General features: G+C 39.6%; 2 protein-coding genes across 10 annotated transcripts in view; one reads left to right on the plus strand and one right to left on the minus strand.

Annotated features, from left to right (window-relative positions):
- FRMD4A (FERM domain containing 4A) overlaps positions 1–1,060 on the plus strand; it is a 452,880-nt gene extending 451,820 nt beyond the window's left edge. Inside the window, exon 23 of the mRNA XM_077169371.1 lies at positions 1,034–1,060. Coding sequence (XP_077025486.1) covers positions 1,034–1,040 — 7 coding nt within the window. The 3' untranslated portion in view covers positions 1,041–1,060. The remainder of the gene's footprint in view (positions 1–1,033) is intronic.
- Positions 1–17,865, minus strand: part of PRPF18 (pre-mRNA processing factor 18) — a 78,207-nt gene that overhangs the window by 7,729 nt on the left and 52,613 nt on the right. The gene's annotated exons all lie outside the window — the stretch shown is intronic.

Consider the following 17,865-nt stretch of genomic DNA (forward strand, 5'->3'; position numbering starts at 1 on the left):
GGACAGTATCCTAGTATCCCAGAGCTGGCAGTGCTGGAGGCCGTGGCCAGTCCAATTTCTGAGGGGTCAAGAGGGGAACACTCACTGTTTCAGTTTGCTAAAGCTGCCAAAATGCAATATAACAGAAATGAATTGGCTTTCACAAAGGGGATTTATTCGGTTACAAATTTACATTCTAAGGCCATGAAAATATCCAAATGAAGGTATCAACAAGAGGATACCTTCACTCAAGAAAGACCAATCGCATCTGGATTTCTCTGTCACAGTGGAAGATACGTGGTAAGGTCTGCTGGCCCTTTCTCCCAGCTTCTGGTCTCAAATGGCTCTCTCAGCTCCTGTTTCCATTGGCTTTCTAAGCATCTGTGAGTTCTCATTTAGTTTCTCCAGGATTAAACTCTGGGTTTCATCTTTAATTAGCTTAGCATCTCCAAATAGCTGTGTTTTGGTTTCATCTATCTGTTCTCTGACGGCTCCGAGCACTTTCTCCATGAGCTCTTTCAAGGACTCCAGTAAACTAATTAAGACCCACCTTGAACGGGCAGGGGTCACATCTCCGTGGAAATAATCTAATCAAAAGGTTCCACCCAAAATTGGGTGGGTTACTTCTTCACGGAGACAATTTGATCAAAAGAGTCTAATCACAATGTGTACTCCCACAAGACTAGATCAGAATAATATGACTTTTCTGGAACACATAAGTTTCAAACCAGTACAGTCACCAAAATCCAGAGGGGAAATCGCTATGGAGATGGCCAGAGAGAAGCTGGGCCTTGGGAAAAGGGGCCCAATCAACCCACAGTGACTTAAGAGGAAGCCAGGAAGGTAAATAACCAAACTCATTCTCCTGCCCTCAAACCCACCAGTCCTCTCACTGCCTGACCCAGTCAGAAGGTAGCAGCAAGGAGCCTAAGGATGCTGTGGGAACCAGCTGCGTGCCCAGCTTCTAGGGCAAGGGAAAACTGAGGAAGGGTAGAAAGCAGATCTGGAGTTTGTGCAATGGACTTCACCTTATCTTCCTTCTCTTCTTTCCTAGCAAGTAAAGAATACCCAAATTGTGACCATCTTCAAGAGATGTCAAAACGATGGAATTATGAAGCCTCTAAAGTGCTTCCTAGCATCTGTGTAAAAGAACCTTCACCAAAAGTTGGGTCAAGGATTGCATCTGCATTTGGCAGAGTAAACAAAGTACTTGAAATTACTCCACCAATTTACATCTATCTAACCCTATGTTTGAGACTGACTAATATGCACTACAATTTTTCTTTGATCTGCATGGTGAAAAAAATCCTCCCTATGGTGTGTTTAATTTTTGTGAGAAAGAAACCATACAACAACTTCCACAGTTTAAAGTTCTATAGAGGTTTGCATTTAACCAAAAGATGAACACATTAAAAACAAACCTTTGAATTGTTTTCTACCATTTTTCATAAAAACATATATCTTACCAGTATTTCTAAATAGTTACTCTGCACACTGCAAGATTCTATTTACATGCTGTCTTAAGAACAGGCAAAGCTAATCACTGATGACAAGTTAGCACTGTGGTAACCTCTAAAGGAAGGGCTTCGGTGGAAAACGGCAAGTAGGAACCTTCTGGGCACTGCGAGAAATGTTCTATAGCTGGATTTTGTTCTATATCTTGATAAATGTTTGTATAATAAGAATCAGTGAGCTATACAATTAAGATTCACACATTTCACACACTATTCTATATATCATACCTCGGATCAAAAATAATTAATCCAATTAACTGACTTTCATGATTAACTCCTCAGTAAATAACAAAGAAAAGGCTGCAGTTGAAATGTTTATGGGGAGTCAGCAAAATGTGGCCCATGGGCCATCAGCCTCTCACACTACGACTACAGAGTCAAGCTGTTGCAACAGAGACTGAATGAACAGCAAAGAAATATGATTACCTGACTCTCAGGAAAAAATCTGCCTACCCTTTTGTTCTAGTTTACTAGCTGTTGGAATGCAACATACCAGAAATGGAACAGCTTTCTAAAAAGGGAACAATTCTAAGGCAGAGAAAATGTCCCAATTAAAGCAAGTCTATAAAAATGTCCCAATTATAGTGAATAAACTTGGAGAATTTCAGTGGTAACAGAGACCATCAGGAGATAGAAATAGGGTAAGATATTTGGTAATTGGAGCTGAAGGGATACAGACTGTGCAACAGGACTGATTGTAAAAACTCAGAAATGGATAGCACAATACTACCTAACTGCAATACAATTAGGTTAAAACAATGAACGAAGCTGAATGTGACAATGATAGAGGAAGGAGGGTTGAGGGCACAAATGGAATCAGAAAGAAAGATAGACAATAAAGATTGAGATGGTATAATCTAGGAATGCCTAGAGTGTATAATGATAGCGACTAAATGTACAAATTTAAAAAATGTTTTTGCATGAGGAAGAACAAAGGAATGTCATTACTGCAGGGTGTTGAAAATAGATGGTAATTAATATTTTAAAATTTTAACTGATGTGTGAGACTAAAGCAAAAAATGTTTATTTGGTGCAAAATTTATATTTTGACTAGTGCATTTCCTAATATAACTTATGTAGACAGCTTAATTGAACACCATAAGTACACGGAACCTTGAGTATGGCATGAGATTTTGTTGGTTTGTCCAGAGTTATGGCCCGATAAATCCCAGAGTGATTTGAAGAGTGAATAATAAAGTATCTGCAAAGTCCCCTTCAGGGAATGGTGAGAAAGTGGGAAAATTCAACTTCTCCAAGTTGAATTCTTAATATTCTCACAAGCAGTGTGGACAACCAAATCAATAGGCTGAGCCCCCAATCTTGGGGTTTGTTCATATGAAACTTAACCCCACATAGGATAGGTCAAGCCTACTTAAAATTAGGCCTAAGAGTCACCTCCAAGAGAACCTCTTATGTTGCTCAGATGCGGCCTCTCTCTCCAGCCAACACAACAAGCAAACTCACTGCCCTCCCCTTGTCTGCGTGGGACATGACTCCCAGGGGTGTGGACCTTCCTGGCAACATGGGACAGAAATCCTAGAATGAGCGGAGATTCAGCATTAAGGGATTGAGAAAACCTTCTTGACCAAAACGGGGAAGAGAGAAATGAGACAAAATTAAGTGTCAATGACTGAGAGATTCCAAACAGAGTTGAGAGGTTATCTTGGAGGTTATTCTTATGCATTAAATAGATACCACCTTGTTAGTCAAGATATAATGGAGAGGCTGGAGGGAATTGCCTGAAAATGTAGAGCTGTGTTCCAGTAACCATGTTTCTTGAAGATGACTGTATGATATAGCTTTCACAATGTGACTGTGTGATTGTGAAAACCTTGTTCTGATACTCCTTATATCTATCTTATCAACAGACGAGTAAAACATATGGAATAAAAATAAATAATAGGGGGAACAAATATTAAAATAAATTTAGATTGAAATGCTAGTGATCAATGAAAGGGAGGGTAAGGGGTATGGTATGTGTGAACTTTGTTCTATTGTCTTTTATTTCTTTTCTTGAATTGACACATTTTTTTTAAATGCTCTAAGAAATGATCATGATGATGAATATGCAACTATGTGATGATATTGTGAATTACTGATTATATATGTAGAACGGAATGATCATAATAAGTTAAGAATGTTTGTTTGTTTGTTGTTATATATATATTTTTTAATTTAAAAAATTTAAAAAAATGTCCCAATTAAGGCACCAACAAGGGGTTACCTTCACTCAAGAAAGGTCAATGAAGTTCAGGGTTTCTCTCTTAACTGGAAAGGCACATGGCAACCTCTGCTAGCTTCCTGTCCAGGTTTCTTGTTTCATGAAGCTCCCCTGGGGCATTTTCCTTCTTCATCTCCAAAGGTCTCTGGTAGTTCTTGTGGCTAACCTGTCATTCTGAAATTTTCTCCAAAATGCTTTCCCTTTTAAAGGATTCCAGTAAACTAACTGTGGTAGTTAGATTCAGTTGTCAATTAGCCAGGTGAAGGCACCTAGTGCTGCTGCTGCGGACATGAGCCAATGGTACGTGAACCTCATCTGTTGTGATTACATCTGCAGTCGGCTAGGAGGCGTACTTGCCGCAATGAATGATGTTTGATTTAATTGGCTGGTGCTTAAATGAGAGCACAATGTAGCACAGTCCAAGCAGCTCTGCATACCTCATCTCAGCAATTGCAGCTCAGCCCAGGCCTTTGGAGATGCAGAAAGGAATCACCCTGGGGCAAGTTGTTGGAACCCAAAGGCCTGGAGAGGCCAGCAGAGATTACCCTGAGCCTTCCCACGTAAGAAAGAACCTCAGTTGAAAGTTGGCTGCCTTTCTTCTGAAGAACTAACAAAATAAATCCCCTTTTATTAAAAGCCAATCCATCTCTGGTGTGTTGCATTCCGGCAGCTAGCAAACTAAAACACTAATCAAGACCCAGCTGGAATAGGTAGAGTCACATCTCCCTCTAACGAAAGGTCAGTATTCACAACTGGGCAAGCCACATCTCTCTGGAGATAATCTAATCAAGTTTCCAAACCACAGTACTGAATAGGGATGAAAAGAAATGCCTGCCTCCATGAGATGGATTGGGATTAAAATGGCTTTTCCAGGGCACATAATCCTTTCAAACCAGCACACCCTTATTAAAACCTCAATAATCTAAACTGTCCCTTCTCTGCGATAATTCAAATGACTCTCAGGGAAATATGAAGGTAATCATAAGACAGCTTAGTTGTTAACTTAATTACTATTAACTTGATGACTCAGTTCACTGCAATCAAGAATTTCATTAAACTCTAACGTGGGAGCAGCATTCTTTTGAGTAAGCATTTATGTTAAGGTATAGATCACAAATTTGACATTTTGTTTGCCTTTCAGTGTCAACATATCTTAAATGGATAGAGTACATTTAAAAATAAAATCAAGATTTCTGGCTTCTCATGAAAACAAGGAAGCTCCAGCAAGACAAATGCCACATTCCTGTGCAGCCGCCATCAGCTGCAGAAAGCAGCGGCAGGCATCCCCTGTGAAAGAACTGTGCTCTCCAGTCTTACAGTCTCCACCACATCCCATGACTCCAATGATCCTGAAGGGAAGCATCAACTAATACTTTGCACTGGGCTCCCACTGTTGTTCCTATTCTTATATCAGAGTTGAGAGGAAAATGAAACACTGTTTCTACTGGTGCCTATATAAAAAATAGAACCAAAGACACTGGGGGTCAGGTATTTCCTAACAATCAGCTTCCTTGTTCTCCAACTGTTGCAGGCAGTGGCTTCTAGATGAAACAGACAGGAATCACAGAAATCTAAGGGGTAGAAGAACCAAAAAGGGCAAGAGTTAACGCAAGGCTTGAAAACATCAAATGGTAGCTTCCAAAGCAACCATTATTCCTATCTTGGGACAATTCTGCCCATTAAAAAGTTTTTTTACTCAAAGAGAAGATACAACAATTATAAACATACATACATTGACTAGCACAGCCCCAAAATATATGAAGCAAATACTGACATATGAAGGGAGAACTAGACAGTTCTATATTAATAGGAGAATTTAATACACCACTTTCAATATGAATAGAGCAGACAGACAGCAGATCAATAAGGAAACAGAAAACTCAAATAATACTATAAGCCAGCTAGACCTAACAGTCACATATAGAACACTTCACCCAACTACAGCAGAATACACATTCTTTTCAATTGCATGTGGATCACTGTCCAGAATAAACCATATGTTAGGTCACAAAACAAGTCTTACTAAAGTAAGAAATAATGACACCACACCATATATCTTCTCCAACCACAATGAAATGAATCTAGACAACATTAATGGAGGGAAACTGATAAATTCACAAATAATGAAACTTAAACAACATATTCTTTATACAACCGATGGGTCAAAGAAATTAGAAGGGAAATTAGGAAGTATCTTTTTTTGTTGTTTGTAATAGGAAGTATCTTTTTAATGCAATTTTACTGAGATATATATATATATAATATATATATACCATATAATAATGGAATGTATACAATGAATGGTTTATAGCATTACCATATAATTGGGCATTCATCACCACTGATTTTTGAGTATTTTCATTACTCTAAAAACAATAAAAATAAGAATAAAAGTAAAAAAAGAACACCTGAAATATCCCATACCCCCAAATCCCCCTATTTTTTTTTGTCTTTATTTTCTTACTTATCTGCCCATACACTGGATAAAGGGAGTATCAGTCACAAGGTTTTCACATTCATACAGTCAAAGCATAAAAGTTATATAGGTATATAATTATCTTCAAGAATCAAGGCTACTGGAATACAGTTCAATGGTTTCAGACAAATCCCTCTAGTTACTCCAAATACACCAAAAACTGAAAAGGGATATCTATATAATGCATAAGGTACTTCCAGAATGACCTCGCGACTTTATAATGAAATCTCTCAGCCATTTAAACTTTGTTTCTTTTCTTTTCCCCCTTTTCATTAAGTTTTCCTCAATCCCACAATGCTAGAGTCAGGCTCATCCCCAGGAGTCATGTCCCACATTGACAGAGATTTACACCCCTGGGAGGCATATTCTATATAGGAGGGAGGGCAGTAAGTTTTACCTGTGACACTGGCTTAGAGAGAGAGAGGTCACTTCAGAGCAACAAAAGTGGTTCTTTGTGGTGACTCTTAGGCATAATTGTAAGTAGTCTTGTTTCTCCTCAGCAGGAACAGGTTTCATAAGGGCAAGCCCCAAGATCGAGAGCTTGGCCAATTAAATTGGTACTCCCCAGTGCCTGCAAGAATATCAGGCATTCCCCAGGTTAGGAAGTTTAATATTTCTACATTTTTCCCCAGTCCCTCAAGAGACTTTGCAAATACTTTTTTATCTTCTGCCTAGACTACTCTGGGGTTAATCAGGGCATCACACAAACCTGTACAAACCAACAACATCTCCTGCCCTATTCAAGGTTCCATGTAATTACAGTGTTCAAATAAATTGACTATACAAGTTAAACTAATGTGCTACAGAAATTACAAATTTTGCGTCAAATAAACATCTCTTCCTCTGGTCTCACATAAAAGTTGAAGTTTTAAAATACAGTCAATCTCATCCTTTACCCTTCAGTCTGACCTACCGTACTCCTAACCAGATCAGCTTCATTCATTTCTCTAATTGAAGTCTGATCTCTTTTACAGCTTTTTTAAACATTTGCTGTTTGAGGTAATGCTGACTTTCATAGCTGTGGAACTCTAGCTCTGAGTCTGAGGTGTCACACAGATACCTGAAGCTCCAGGGAGCAAACGGGTTACACACAAAGAGCTCAGCATCTCAGAAATTAGAAATAACAGTTACAATTCAGGAATAGTTATGACTTCTGGAAGTGCTTACAACACAGAAAAGTTTACAGTAAGCTTTCCCTTGATAACCTATGCTTTAGAATACAATTCTCAGAGTTTGCACATTATAGTTAGTCCATGTTAGCGTGGCATTATATCTGTCTTTTCATTTCAGGCTTATTTCATGCAACATATTGTCCTCAAGGTTCATTTTCCCTAGTTGCGTACTTCACAACTTCCTTTCTTCTTGCAGCTGCTCACTATTCAACTGCATGTATACACCACAGTTCGCCCTTCCATTCAATCAGTCTATATACCACAGGCCACCTCCATCCATTGCAAACAGTGAAAACTGCCACTTATAAACACCAGTGTGCAAATGTCCATCATGACCCTGCTTCCAGTTCTTCCAAGTCTATATGTAACAATGGGGTTACAGGATCATATGGCAACCCTCTACATAGCCTCCAGTGGAACCACTACACTGCCATCCAGAGGGGCTGTACCATTCTACTTCCCTATCAGTAGTGATTAGGTACATCTGTCCTTCACTTTTTTCTCCATCACTTGTATCTTTCTGTTCATTTTCTACATAGTTTTATTCACACACCATACAATCCATCCTATGCAAACAATCAATGGGTCCTGGTATAATCACATAGCTAAGCATTCACCACTACAAGCTACATGAAGACATTTTCATTTCTTCTACAAAGAGAGAAAAAAAAATTAAATTAAATTAAAAGGGGAAACACCATCACCAAGAATCCCATCCCCTTCCCTTAAATCCCTCTCTTATTGACATTTAGCTTTGGTATATTACCTTTGTTATACTTAATGGAAGCATGTTACTGTTAATTATAGACCTTAGTTTGCACTGATGTATTTTTTCCATATACCATCCCATTTTCAACACCTTGAACTGCTGACATTCGTTCTCCTTCACATAAAATATTCTTATATTTGTATATTTGTACAATTGCCATCATTGCCTACTCTACATTTCGCTAAGTTATGCAAAGTTCCAGTCTTTCTCTTCTATCTTTCCTAATGGTGTCATATATCCCCCTAGCCTTCGTCTTTCAACCATACTCCAATTCAACTTTGTTCAGAGTTCTTACAATACAGTGCTACCATCACATAGTATTGTACTATCCATTTCTGGATCTTCATGATCAAACCTGTTAAACATTTTGTACTCTTTCAGCATCAAATGCCCAATCTATGCTCTCATTCTATCTCCCGATAGTCTGTTTTTAACTTTAACTCTCAAAGCTTGCTCATTAATGTTATTTCATATTACTAAGACCATACATTATTTATCCTTTTGTTTCTGGCTAATTTCACTCAACATAATCCTCAAAATTCACTGACACTGTTGGATGCATCATGACTTTATTCTGATATATCTTACTTCTTTCTCTCTTTTTACCCTGATGGTCTTCATTTCTACATTCTTCTCCAGACCTCTCTCCCCTGTCTTTTCCTATTTGCCTGTAGTGCTCCCTTCAGTATTTCTTGTAGAACAAACCTCTTTTTCTCAGTATGTGTTTGTCTGAAAGTATTTTATTTAAACTCTGCCTCATTTTTGAAGGACAGTTTTGCCAGATACAGACTTTGTGGTTGGCAGTTTTTCTCTTTCAGTATCTTAAATATATCATATCACTGTATCCTTGCCTCCATAGTTCTGCTGAGAAATCTGCGTCAAGTTTTTTCTAGATTTTTTTTAATTTTTAAATTTTTATTAATAAAACCAATCAACATACAGCATGAACATTCTTTTATTTTATCACATAGTATTATATTCATCATCATGATCATTTCTTATAACATTGGCATCAATTCAGAAAAAGAAATAAAAAGAGAACAGAAAAATACATATCATACCCCTTCCCTCCCGTTCACTGATCACTAGCATTTCAAGCTACCAAATTTATTTTAATGTTTGTTCCCCCTATTATTTATTTATTTTTAATCCATATGTTTTATTCATCTGTCTATAAGGTAGAAAAAAGAAGTATCAGACACAAGGTTTTCACAATCACACAGTCACACTGCGAAAGCTATATCATTATACAATCATCTTCAAGAAACATGGCTACTAGAGCATGGCTCTACATTTTCAGGCAATTCCCTCCAGCCTCTCTGTTAACTAAAAAGGTGATATCTATTTAATACGTAAGAATAACCTCCAGGATAACCTCTCAACTCTGTTTGGAATCTCTCAGCCACTGACACTTTATTTTGTCTCATCTCTCTCTTTCCCCTTTTGGTCGAGAAGGTTTTCTCAATCCCTTGATGCTAAGTCTCAGCTCATTCTAGGATTTCTGTCCCACGTTGCCAGGAAGGTCCACACCCCTGGGAGTCACGTCCCATGTAGAGAGGGGGATGGCAGTGAGTTTGCTTGTTGTGTTAGCTGAGAGAGAGGTCATATCTGAGCAACAAAAGAGGTTCTCTTGGGGGTGACTCTTACGCCTAATTTTAAATAGGCTTGACCTATCCTTTGTGGGGTTAAGTTTCATATGAACAAACTCCAAGATTGGGGGCTCAGTCTATTGCTTTAGTTGTCCCCACTGCTTGTGAAAATATCAAGAATTCTCCACTTGGGGAAGGTGAATTTTCCCCCTTTCTCACCATTCCCTGAAAGGGACTTTGCAGACACTTTTTTATTCACTCTTCAAATCACTCTGGGATTTATCGGGCCATAACTCTGGACAAACCAACAAAATCTCATGCCTTACTCAAGGTTCCATGTACTGATGGTGTTCACTTAAGCTGTCCACATAAGTTATATTAGGAAATTTTGCACATAGTTTTATCAAGCTTCCTTTGTATGTGATGGATCGATTTTCTCTTATTGCTTTCATAATTCTCTCTTTGTCTTTGACATTTACAATTTGATTAGATTAGTAACTGCCTTGGAGTAGGTCTATGCACATCTATTCTATTTGGGGTGCACTGGAATTTTTGGATCTGTAATTTTATGTCTTTCTTAAGAGATGGGAAATTTTCAGTGATTATTTCCTCCATTATTTTTTCTGCTCCTTTTCCCTTCACTTTTCCTTCTGGGATACCCATTACACCTATATCCATTCCCTCTATGTTGTCATTCAATTCCCTGAGACCCTGCTCAGATTTTTCCATTCTTTCCCCTATTTAGTCTTTCGTGTATAGGATTTCAGATGTCGTATCCTCTAGCTGACTAATCTTTTCTTCTACCTCTTCAAATCTTCTGCTTTAAGTTTCCATTGTGTTTTACAACTCTTCTATTGTGCCTTTCACTTCCATAAGTTCTGCTATTTGTTTTTTCAAGCTTTCAAGTTCTTCTTTATGGTTGCCCAATGTCTTCTTTATAACCTTAATCTCTTTTGCCTTATCTTCCCCCAACTCATTTATTTGTTTTTTTAATTGATTTACCATGCCTGTTTAAACACCTTTAATTAGTTGTTTCAACTCCTTCAACACTTTAACACTCGTTAAAGTGTTTATTTGTTCCTTTAAGCCATATTTTCATTTTCCTGGTATGACTAGTAATTCTTGGCTGGTGTCTAGGCATTTGTTTTTCTTGATTAGCTTATTCTGGATGTCATTTTCACTCCTTTACCTAGGATTTTCTTTCTGGTTGGCTTTATTCTCTATCTGTCTGTTGGCATTCAGTTCAGCTTATTCCAGACCTCTAGCATAGTTTCTGTTTAACTGATCAGAATTGTTCAGCTGATGTTTTTCTAGTTCTTACCCTGCCTATCTGGAATATTTTGAGTGTCTCCTCAGATACAACAGACCCCAAATGAATTTTCCCAGACGAGTTAGGCCCAGGTTTCAGGAGGACGAAGTAATCAGTATCAAGTTTCCATGAGGATGAGACCCAGCAGGTTGTCTGACTTTCCTGTGGAGCTTCTAGACTCTGTGATTTTCCCATCTGAACCGACAGGTGGTGCTTCTCTGCCCACAGCTCCACACCAATGTAAAGTGGTATGGTGCCTTTAATTCTCAGCCTGCCAGGCGAGTGGATGATATAGAGGTTGAGACAGAAGACAAGCTTAAGCTGTTTCTAATACTCAGTCCTTGGGGTCTGAATTCTCTGAAGGGGGCTGCTACCTGAGCTGGGCTCTGCTACCCCCTTCTCTTGGGGAAGATACATCCTTTAGGGAATTATCTCCTTCACTTGACTTGTTACTTCATCTCTCAGCCTTATCTTTACTCTGCCCTTGCCAGGGTCAGTGCTGACATTTGAAAACACGATACTTTCTCTAATGAGCTACTTAGAATACTTTTAAAACAGATAAAACAGAAAAGAAAATACCTTTGCAGAGCCAGTCCCCAGCTCCCAAGGTCCACCAGTCAAGAGTGAGAGTTGGTACCTGGCACTATGTGCCACTTTTCCTGAGCACAGTACTTTTCCAGTTTTCTGAGCTCAGCCAACTCTACAAGTCTTCTTTTTTTTCTCATTAGCCCCACTTTCTCTCTGCCTAGAGAGACTTCAGAGTTACTTATTTTCTCTGGGTGTCTGTGTTCAGAGCTTGTATTCAGCAGTTCAAATTTGTTAATTAAACCTGCAACTGGAGCTTGGTTAGCCTACCTTTCCTTGTTCCTAGGAGAAAATACTTCTTTTTCTGATGGGGAAGTGTTTCTAACAGCCTGTTGTGGCAGTGGAGGAGGGACACCAACTTCCACAGTCTGGAGGCTTTACTTCCAGTTACCTGCTGAGATCTTGACCCTTCCACCAATTCCAGACTGGAGTACAATGTGTGTTGAGCCATGGATCACCATCAAACAGTGTTCCAGACAGTTCCTGGCTGTTTACTAGCTGCTCTAGAGGACTAACTAAATTCCACACTTCCTAACACTGCTTCACTTCAGGAAATATCCTATGGCAAATGAAAAAGAAATCAATGTACTAAACTGCAAAGGCAGGACTTCACTATGAAAGTAAAACAACTTATAAATGGGAGAAAAATATCTGGAAATCATATATACGAGTTTAACAGACAAAATATATAAAGAAACCCACAACTCAACAACAAAAAGATAAATAACCCAATTTAAAAATGGGCAAAAGTCTTGAACAGACATTTCTGCAAAGAAGATACACAAATGGCCAATCCAATAAGCCCATGAAAAGATTAACGTTATTACCATTAAGGGAAATACAAAGAAAACTTGTAATGAAATACCAATTCACAACCATCAGAATGGCTGCTATTTAAAACATTGGAAAAGAAGATCACTGTGTCCAGGGCAAACACATTTCAAAAGTTCAGATATGCAAAGTTCACCAATTACCCCTAATCAAACTGGGAAAAAGGGAAGGGAACAGTTAAAGAGGACGAACAGTGGAGGTAGGAAAGCCCATTATATAAGTCCAAAACAAACCAGACATGTATTTAAATGAATGCTAGGCATTCTTTTTTTTTTTTTATCAGCTTCTGGTGAGACAGAGATCATACTATTGTTTACACAAGAAATGCTGCCTTTAAGGCAATTTAGCTATATGAACGTACACATAGTTGAACACAATTAGCAAACTGAAACAGTGGAATCTGTGAGTCTTCTATTGTTAAATCCAAAAACTTTTTTTTTTAACTAAAAGCTTTTTAACTTCTCTAAGGTCAAAAATTCTTACAAAGAAATAGAAATATGCTTGAAATTCCACAAGCAGATTTATATTCTATAAACTCTATAGTTCATATTAGGAAAATCACATTTAAAAATGCTAATATCAGTTCCAGGAAGATGGAGGAATAGGATAGGTCAAGTTCACCCTGCTCAAGGACCAGCTATAGAAGTGACAGAAAAACGACCCAGATAGCAATTCCAAGGTGTAAGTGACCCAAGAGGGTGTTCTACACCACACAGGGAGGCCTGGGTGCAAAACATGAGGAACTGAGACACAGAGAACCGAAGACCTTTCAGCTAGTGCAAGCAGCTTAATGCACCCCTTTCCAAATGGCGGACAGAACCCTCAACAGTGCATAGGCAGGGGAACAGGGACCTGGAAATAAGCCAAGTCATGTTCTTTGAAAGCGTTATACCCACACATGCCGCCGAGCCTCATGTCCCCACCCCCACCCCACGCACCTGAACCCTGCAACCCACCCTGATTATGCTCCAATCACCCCAGCCCCAACCCCATCCAACCATGCATCCCCGCTCCACACCCCCACCCTGTGCCTCAGCCCAACCCACCTCTTCCACGCAAGTGCACACTTTTGCCCCACCCCTCTGGAGACCTGCACACCCATGGCCTGCCCCTTACCCTATACGTTCCCCTCTCTGCACCTTAGCAGGCACTCACGTGTGCACACAGGCTACAGGTGCTCACCCATGCATCCAGGTTTCAGGCACTCACCTGTGTACCCGGGTCACATCTGCCCCAGGCCATGGAGTCGCACAACCATACCCTGCCCCTGTGAGCTCTGTGCAGGTACACATCAGCATCTGGCACCCCAGATGCATAAACATGCATGCGCATACCCACATCCTGCTGGCCCTGGCACCCACACATCTATGCCCCGCCCCCTTGACTCTGTACCCCACACTGCCCCCACCAATACTCAGCAGCACACACCTGCAAATCTGAGCCATACCTACCAATAAGCCAAAGCAGATGCAACCTCACTCTGCTGCCCCTGAGCTCTGCAAATGCCCATATCAGTGCCATGGTCACAAACCTAGCAACAGCAGGGCTGCACCCCTCAGACCAGCACACACCAGGGCACCAACCCCTAGACTCATGCATGCCCACAGCCACATCTTGGCCACCTGGCCATCCATTCATTCATGCACTGACCTCTCAACCCCTGAACGATGCCACCCCTGCCCTGCACACCCTTGCCCACCCCCTAGCACAAGTATCCCGCTCCCACATCTGACAGGCAGTCATGTGCATGTCTGTGCCACACAGGCCCCGCCCTGTGCATGCCCATACCCATACGTGCCCCTACACACCCACGCCAGGGTACTACCCATCCTACGACACTCGCCCCATGACCTGTATCCTACCCCTGCATATATGTGCATAGGCATCCCAGCATCCCTGGACCCCTGCCCCCTGAGCAAGGATGCACCAGCACGTCCCCTCCTGGTGCACCAACCTCTATGTTCCATACCCCACTCCCTAACATCCACGAACCCTGTGTTCCACACACCCACCTGCATACTACCTGTGCACCAGCCCCCACACATTGGCACAATCCCTCATCCGCCTCCCATGCCACCCTGCTCCTGAGCTTTAAGGCCTCCTGGAGCTGTACCACGTCCCCACAGTCCTGCACCACGTGCTCACAAGTTCCAGCATAGCATCCCCAAACTGTGCCTATATTGGGCCGCAACCAATCACAGCACTGTTGTGCCCAGCCCCATGTCTGTATCCTGCTCTACACCTGTCTCACAAATGAAAAGCTTTAAACTACTGAAGGAAATCAATTTCCAGAGTAACCATATCAAGATGTGTAAATGCCTCGAAGACAACAGAGATCACAAAATATATAAGATGCCCTGTCTACTGACCAAATTAAAACTCTGGAGGAAACACAGACTTTGGAAAAACTAATCAAAGATGTTCATATAACTCTGCTAAATAAAGGCAGCGGGTTTGCTAATGACAAATAGATAAAGACGACACTAGAAAAGCATAAAAAAGAATTTTAAAAAATAAATAGAAAAATATAGATACTACAAACATTAATGCTGTAGACCAAATAAAAAATATACTACAGACATACAACAGCAGATTTAAAGATGGAGAAAAAAGAATAAATGAACTAGATGACAGGACAACTGGTAGCAAACACAAAAGAGCAAAATAGCAAAAGACAAAAAAAAAAGGAAAAATTTGAATTGGATTTCAGTGAAATGATAGCCAAAACAAAGCACACAAATTTAAGAACCATTGGTGTCACAGAAGGAGAAGAGAAAAGGGCTAGGAAGATAAGTTGAGGTTATAATGGGGAAAACTTTCCAACCCTTATGAAAGATGTAAATATCAAATCAAAGAAGCCCAATGAACACCAAATACAATAAATCCAAATGGGCCTTCCCCAAGACACATACTAATCAGTCTGTCAAATGTTCAAGAGAATCAGAAAATCCTAAAAGCAGCAAGAGAAAAACAAATCTACTATATACAAAGGCTAACTCTAAGAAGGCAGTGGTATGATATATTTAAGATTCTGAAAAAGAAAGATGTCCAACTAAGAATTCTGTACCTGGCCAAACTGTCCTTCAAAACTGAGAGAGAGATTAAAATTTTTGCAGACAAACAAAGTCTGAGAGAATATGTCAAAAAATAGACTGGCATTACAAGAAATACTAAAGGGAGTTCTGCGGGCTGAGAAAAACAGACAAGAGAGGGAGGTGTGGAGAAGGGCACAAAACTGCAAAGTACCAGTAAGGGTAACCTAAAGGATAAAAAGAGAAAGAGGGAAAAGAACATATAGATCTGGCAAATAAAATTAAAGGATAAGATGATGGATTCAAGAAATGCCTTTACAGTAATAATTTTGAATGCTAATGGACTAAACCTAACGATTAAAAGATACAGATTGGCAGAAATGGATTAAGAAACATAATCCAGCTAAATGCTGCTTACAAGAGACTCATCTTAGATACAAAGATACAATTAGATTGAAAGCCAAAGGATGGGGAAATGCCCCATGCAAGCTGTAACCAAAAGAAAGCAGTAGTAGCTATACTAGTATCAGACAAAATAGCCTTTAAATGTAAAGACATCATAAGAGACAAAGAAGGACACTATATATTAGTAAAGGTTATAATTCACCAAGAAGAAATAACAATCATAAATATCTATGCTCCCAATCAAGGAGTTCCAAAGTACATGAGAAAGACATTGGCAAAACTGAAGGGAGTGATAGGCGCTTCAACAATAATAGTAGGAGACTTCAATACACCACTCTCCTCTATAGATAGGACAACCAGACAGAGTACATCAACAAGGAAACAGAGAACTGGAACAATGTGATAAACGAATTAGACCTAACAGACATACAGGTTGCTATACTCTAAAACACCAGGATATACATTCTTCTCTAGTGCTCATGGAACATTCTCCAGGATAGATCATGTACTGGGGCACAAAACAGGACTTTATAAATTTAAAAACACTGAAATTATTCAAAGCACTTTCTCTGATCACAATGGAGTAAAGGTGGAAATCAATAACCACCAAAGACAAGAATTTTCACAAATATACGGAGATTAAACAACATACTCTTATACAGTGAGTGGGTCGCTGGAATGCAATATACCAGAAATGGAATGGCTTCAAAATACAGGGAATTTATTTAAGTTGCTAGTTTATAGTTCTAAGGTTGAGAAAATGTCCCAATTAAAGCAAGTCTATAAAAATGTCCAAATTAAGGCACCAAAAAGAGGTTACCTTCACTCAAAAAAGGCCAGTGAAGTTCAGGGTTTCTCTCTCAACTGGAAAGGAACACGGCAACCTCTGCTAGTTTTCTCTCCAAGCTGCTTGTTTCATGAAGCTCTCCTGGGGGCATTTTTCTTGTTCATCTCCAAAGGTCTCTGGATGCCTGGGCTCTGATAGTACTTGTGGCTATCTTGTCATTCTGAAACTTTCTTCAAAATGCTTCCCCCTTTAAAGGATCCCAGAAAACTAATCAAGACCCACCTAGAATGGGTGGACTCACATCAGCATGGGAACAATCAAAAAGCTCCCAGCCAGCAACAGTGAATGAGGATTAAAGGACATGGCTTTTCTGGGTCCACCACAGATTCAAGCCAACACAACAACACATCAGAACTTATGAGATGCAGCAAAGGCTGTGCTGAGAGGGAAATTTATTGCTCTAAATGCCTATATTAAAAAAAAAGAAGAAAGAGCAAAAATTAAGGACTTAACTGCTTGCCTGTAGAGAACAGCAAATGAACCCCAAAGCAAACAGAAGGAGAGAAATAACAAAGATTAAAGCAGAGCTAAATGAATGGGAGAATAAAAGAATAAGAGAAAGACTCAATGAAACCAAAAGTTGGTTCTTCAGAAAAATCAATAAAATTGATGGGTCACTAGCAATGCTGATAAAGAAAAAAAGAGAAAGGATGCAAAACAAAATCAGCAATGAGAGGGGGGTCGTTACCACAGACCCTAAAGAAAGAAAAGAAATCATAAGATGGTGCTATGAACAACTATATGCCAATAAATTAGACAACTCAGATGAAACAGACATATGCCTAGAAACACACAGACAAGCTACACTGACTCAAGAAGAAACAGAAGATCTCAACAAACCAATCACAGTAAAGAGATTCAAACAGTCATCAAAAATCTTTCTACAAAGAAAAGCCCTAGGGTGAGATGCCATCACAGGTGAATTTTTACCAAACATTCCAAAAAGAACAAACACAAATCCTGCTCAAACAATTGAGGAAAATGAACACTACCCAGCTCATTATATGAAATTAACAACACTTTAATGCCAAAACCGAATAAAGATACTACAAAAAAGGAAATCTACAGCCCAATCTCCCTAATGAACATAGATGTAAAAATTCTCCACAAAACATCAGCAAATCAAATCCAAGAGC

The sequence above is a fragment of the Tamandua tetradactyla genome, chromosome 7 (genome assembly GCF_023851605.1).
Source record: "Tamandua tetradactyla isolate mTamTet1 chromosome 7, mTamTet1.pri, whole genome shotgun sequence".
Taxonomy (NCBI): domain Eukaryota; kingdom Metazoa; phylum Chordata; class Mammalia; order Pilosa; family Myrmecophagidae; genus Tamandua; species Tamandua tetradactyla.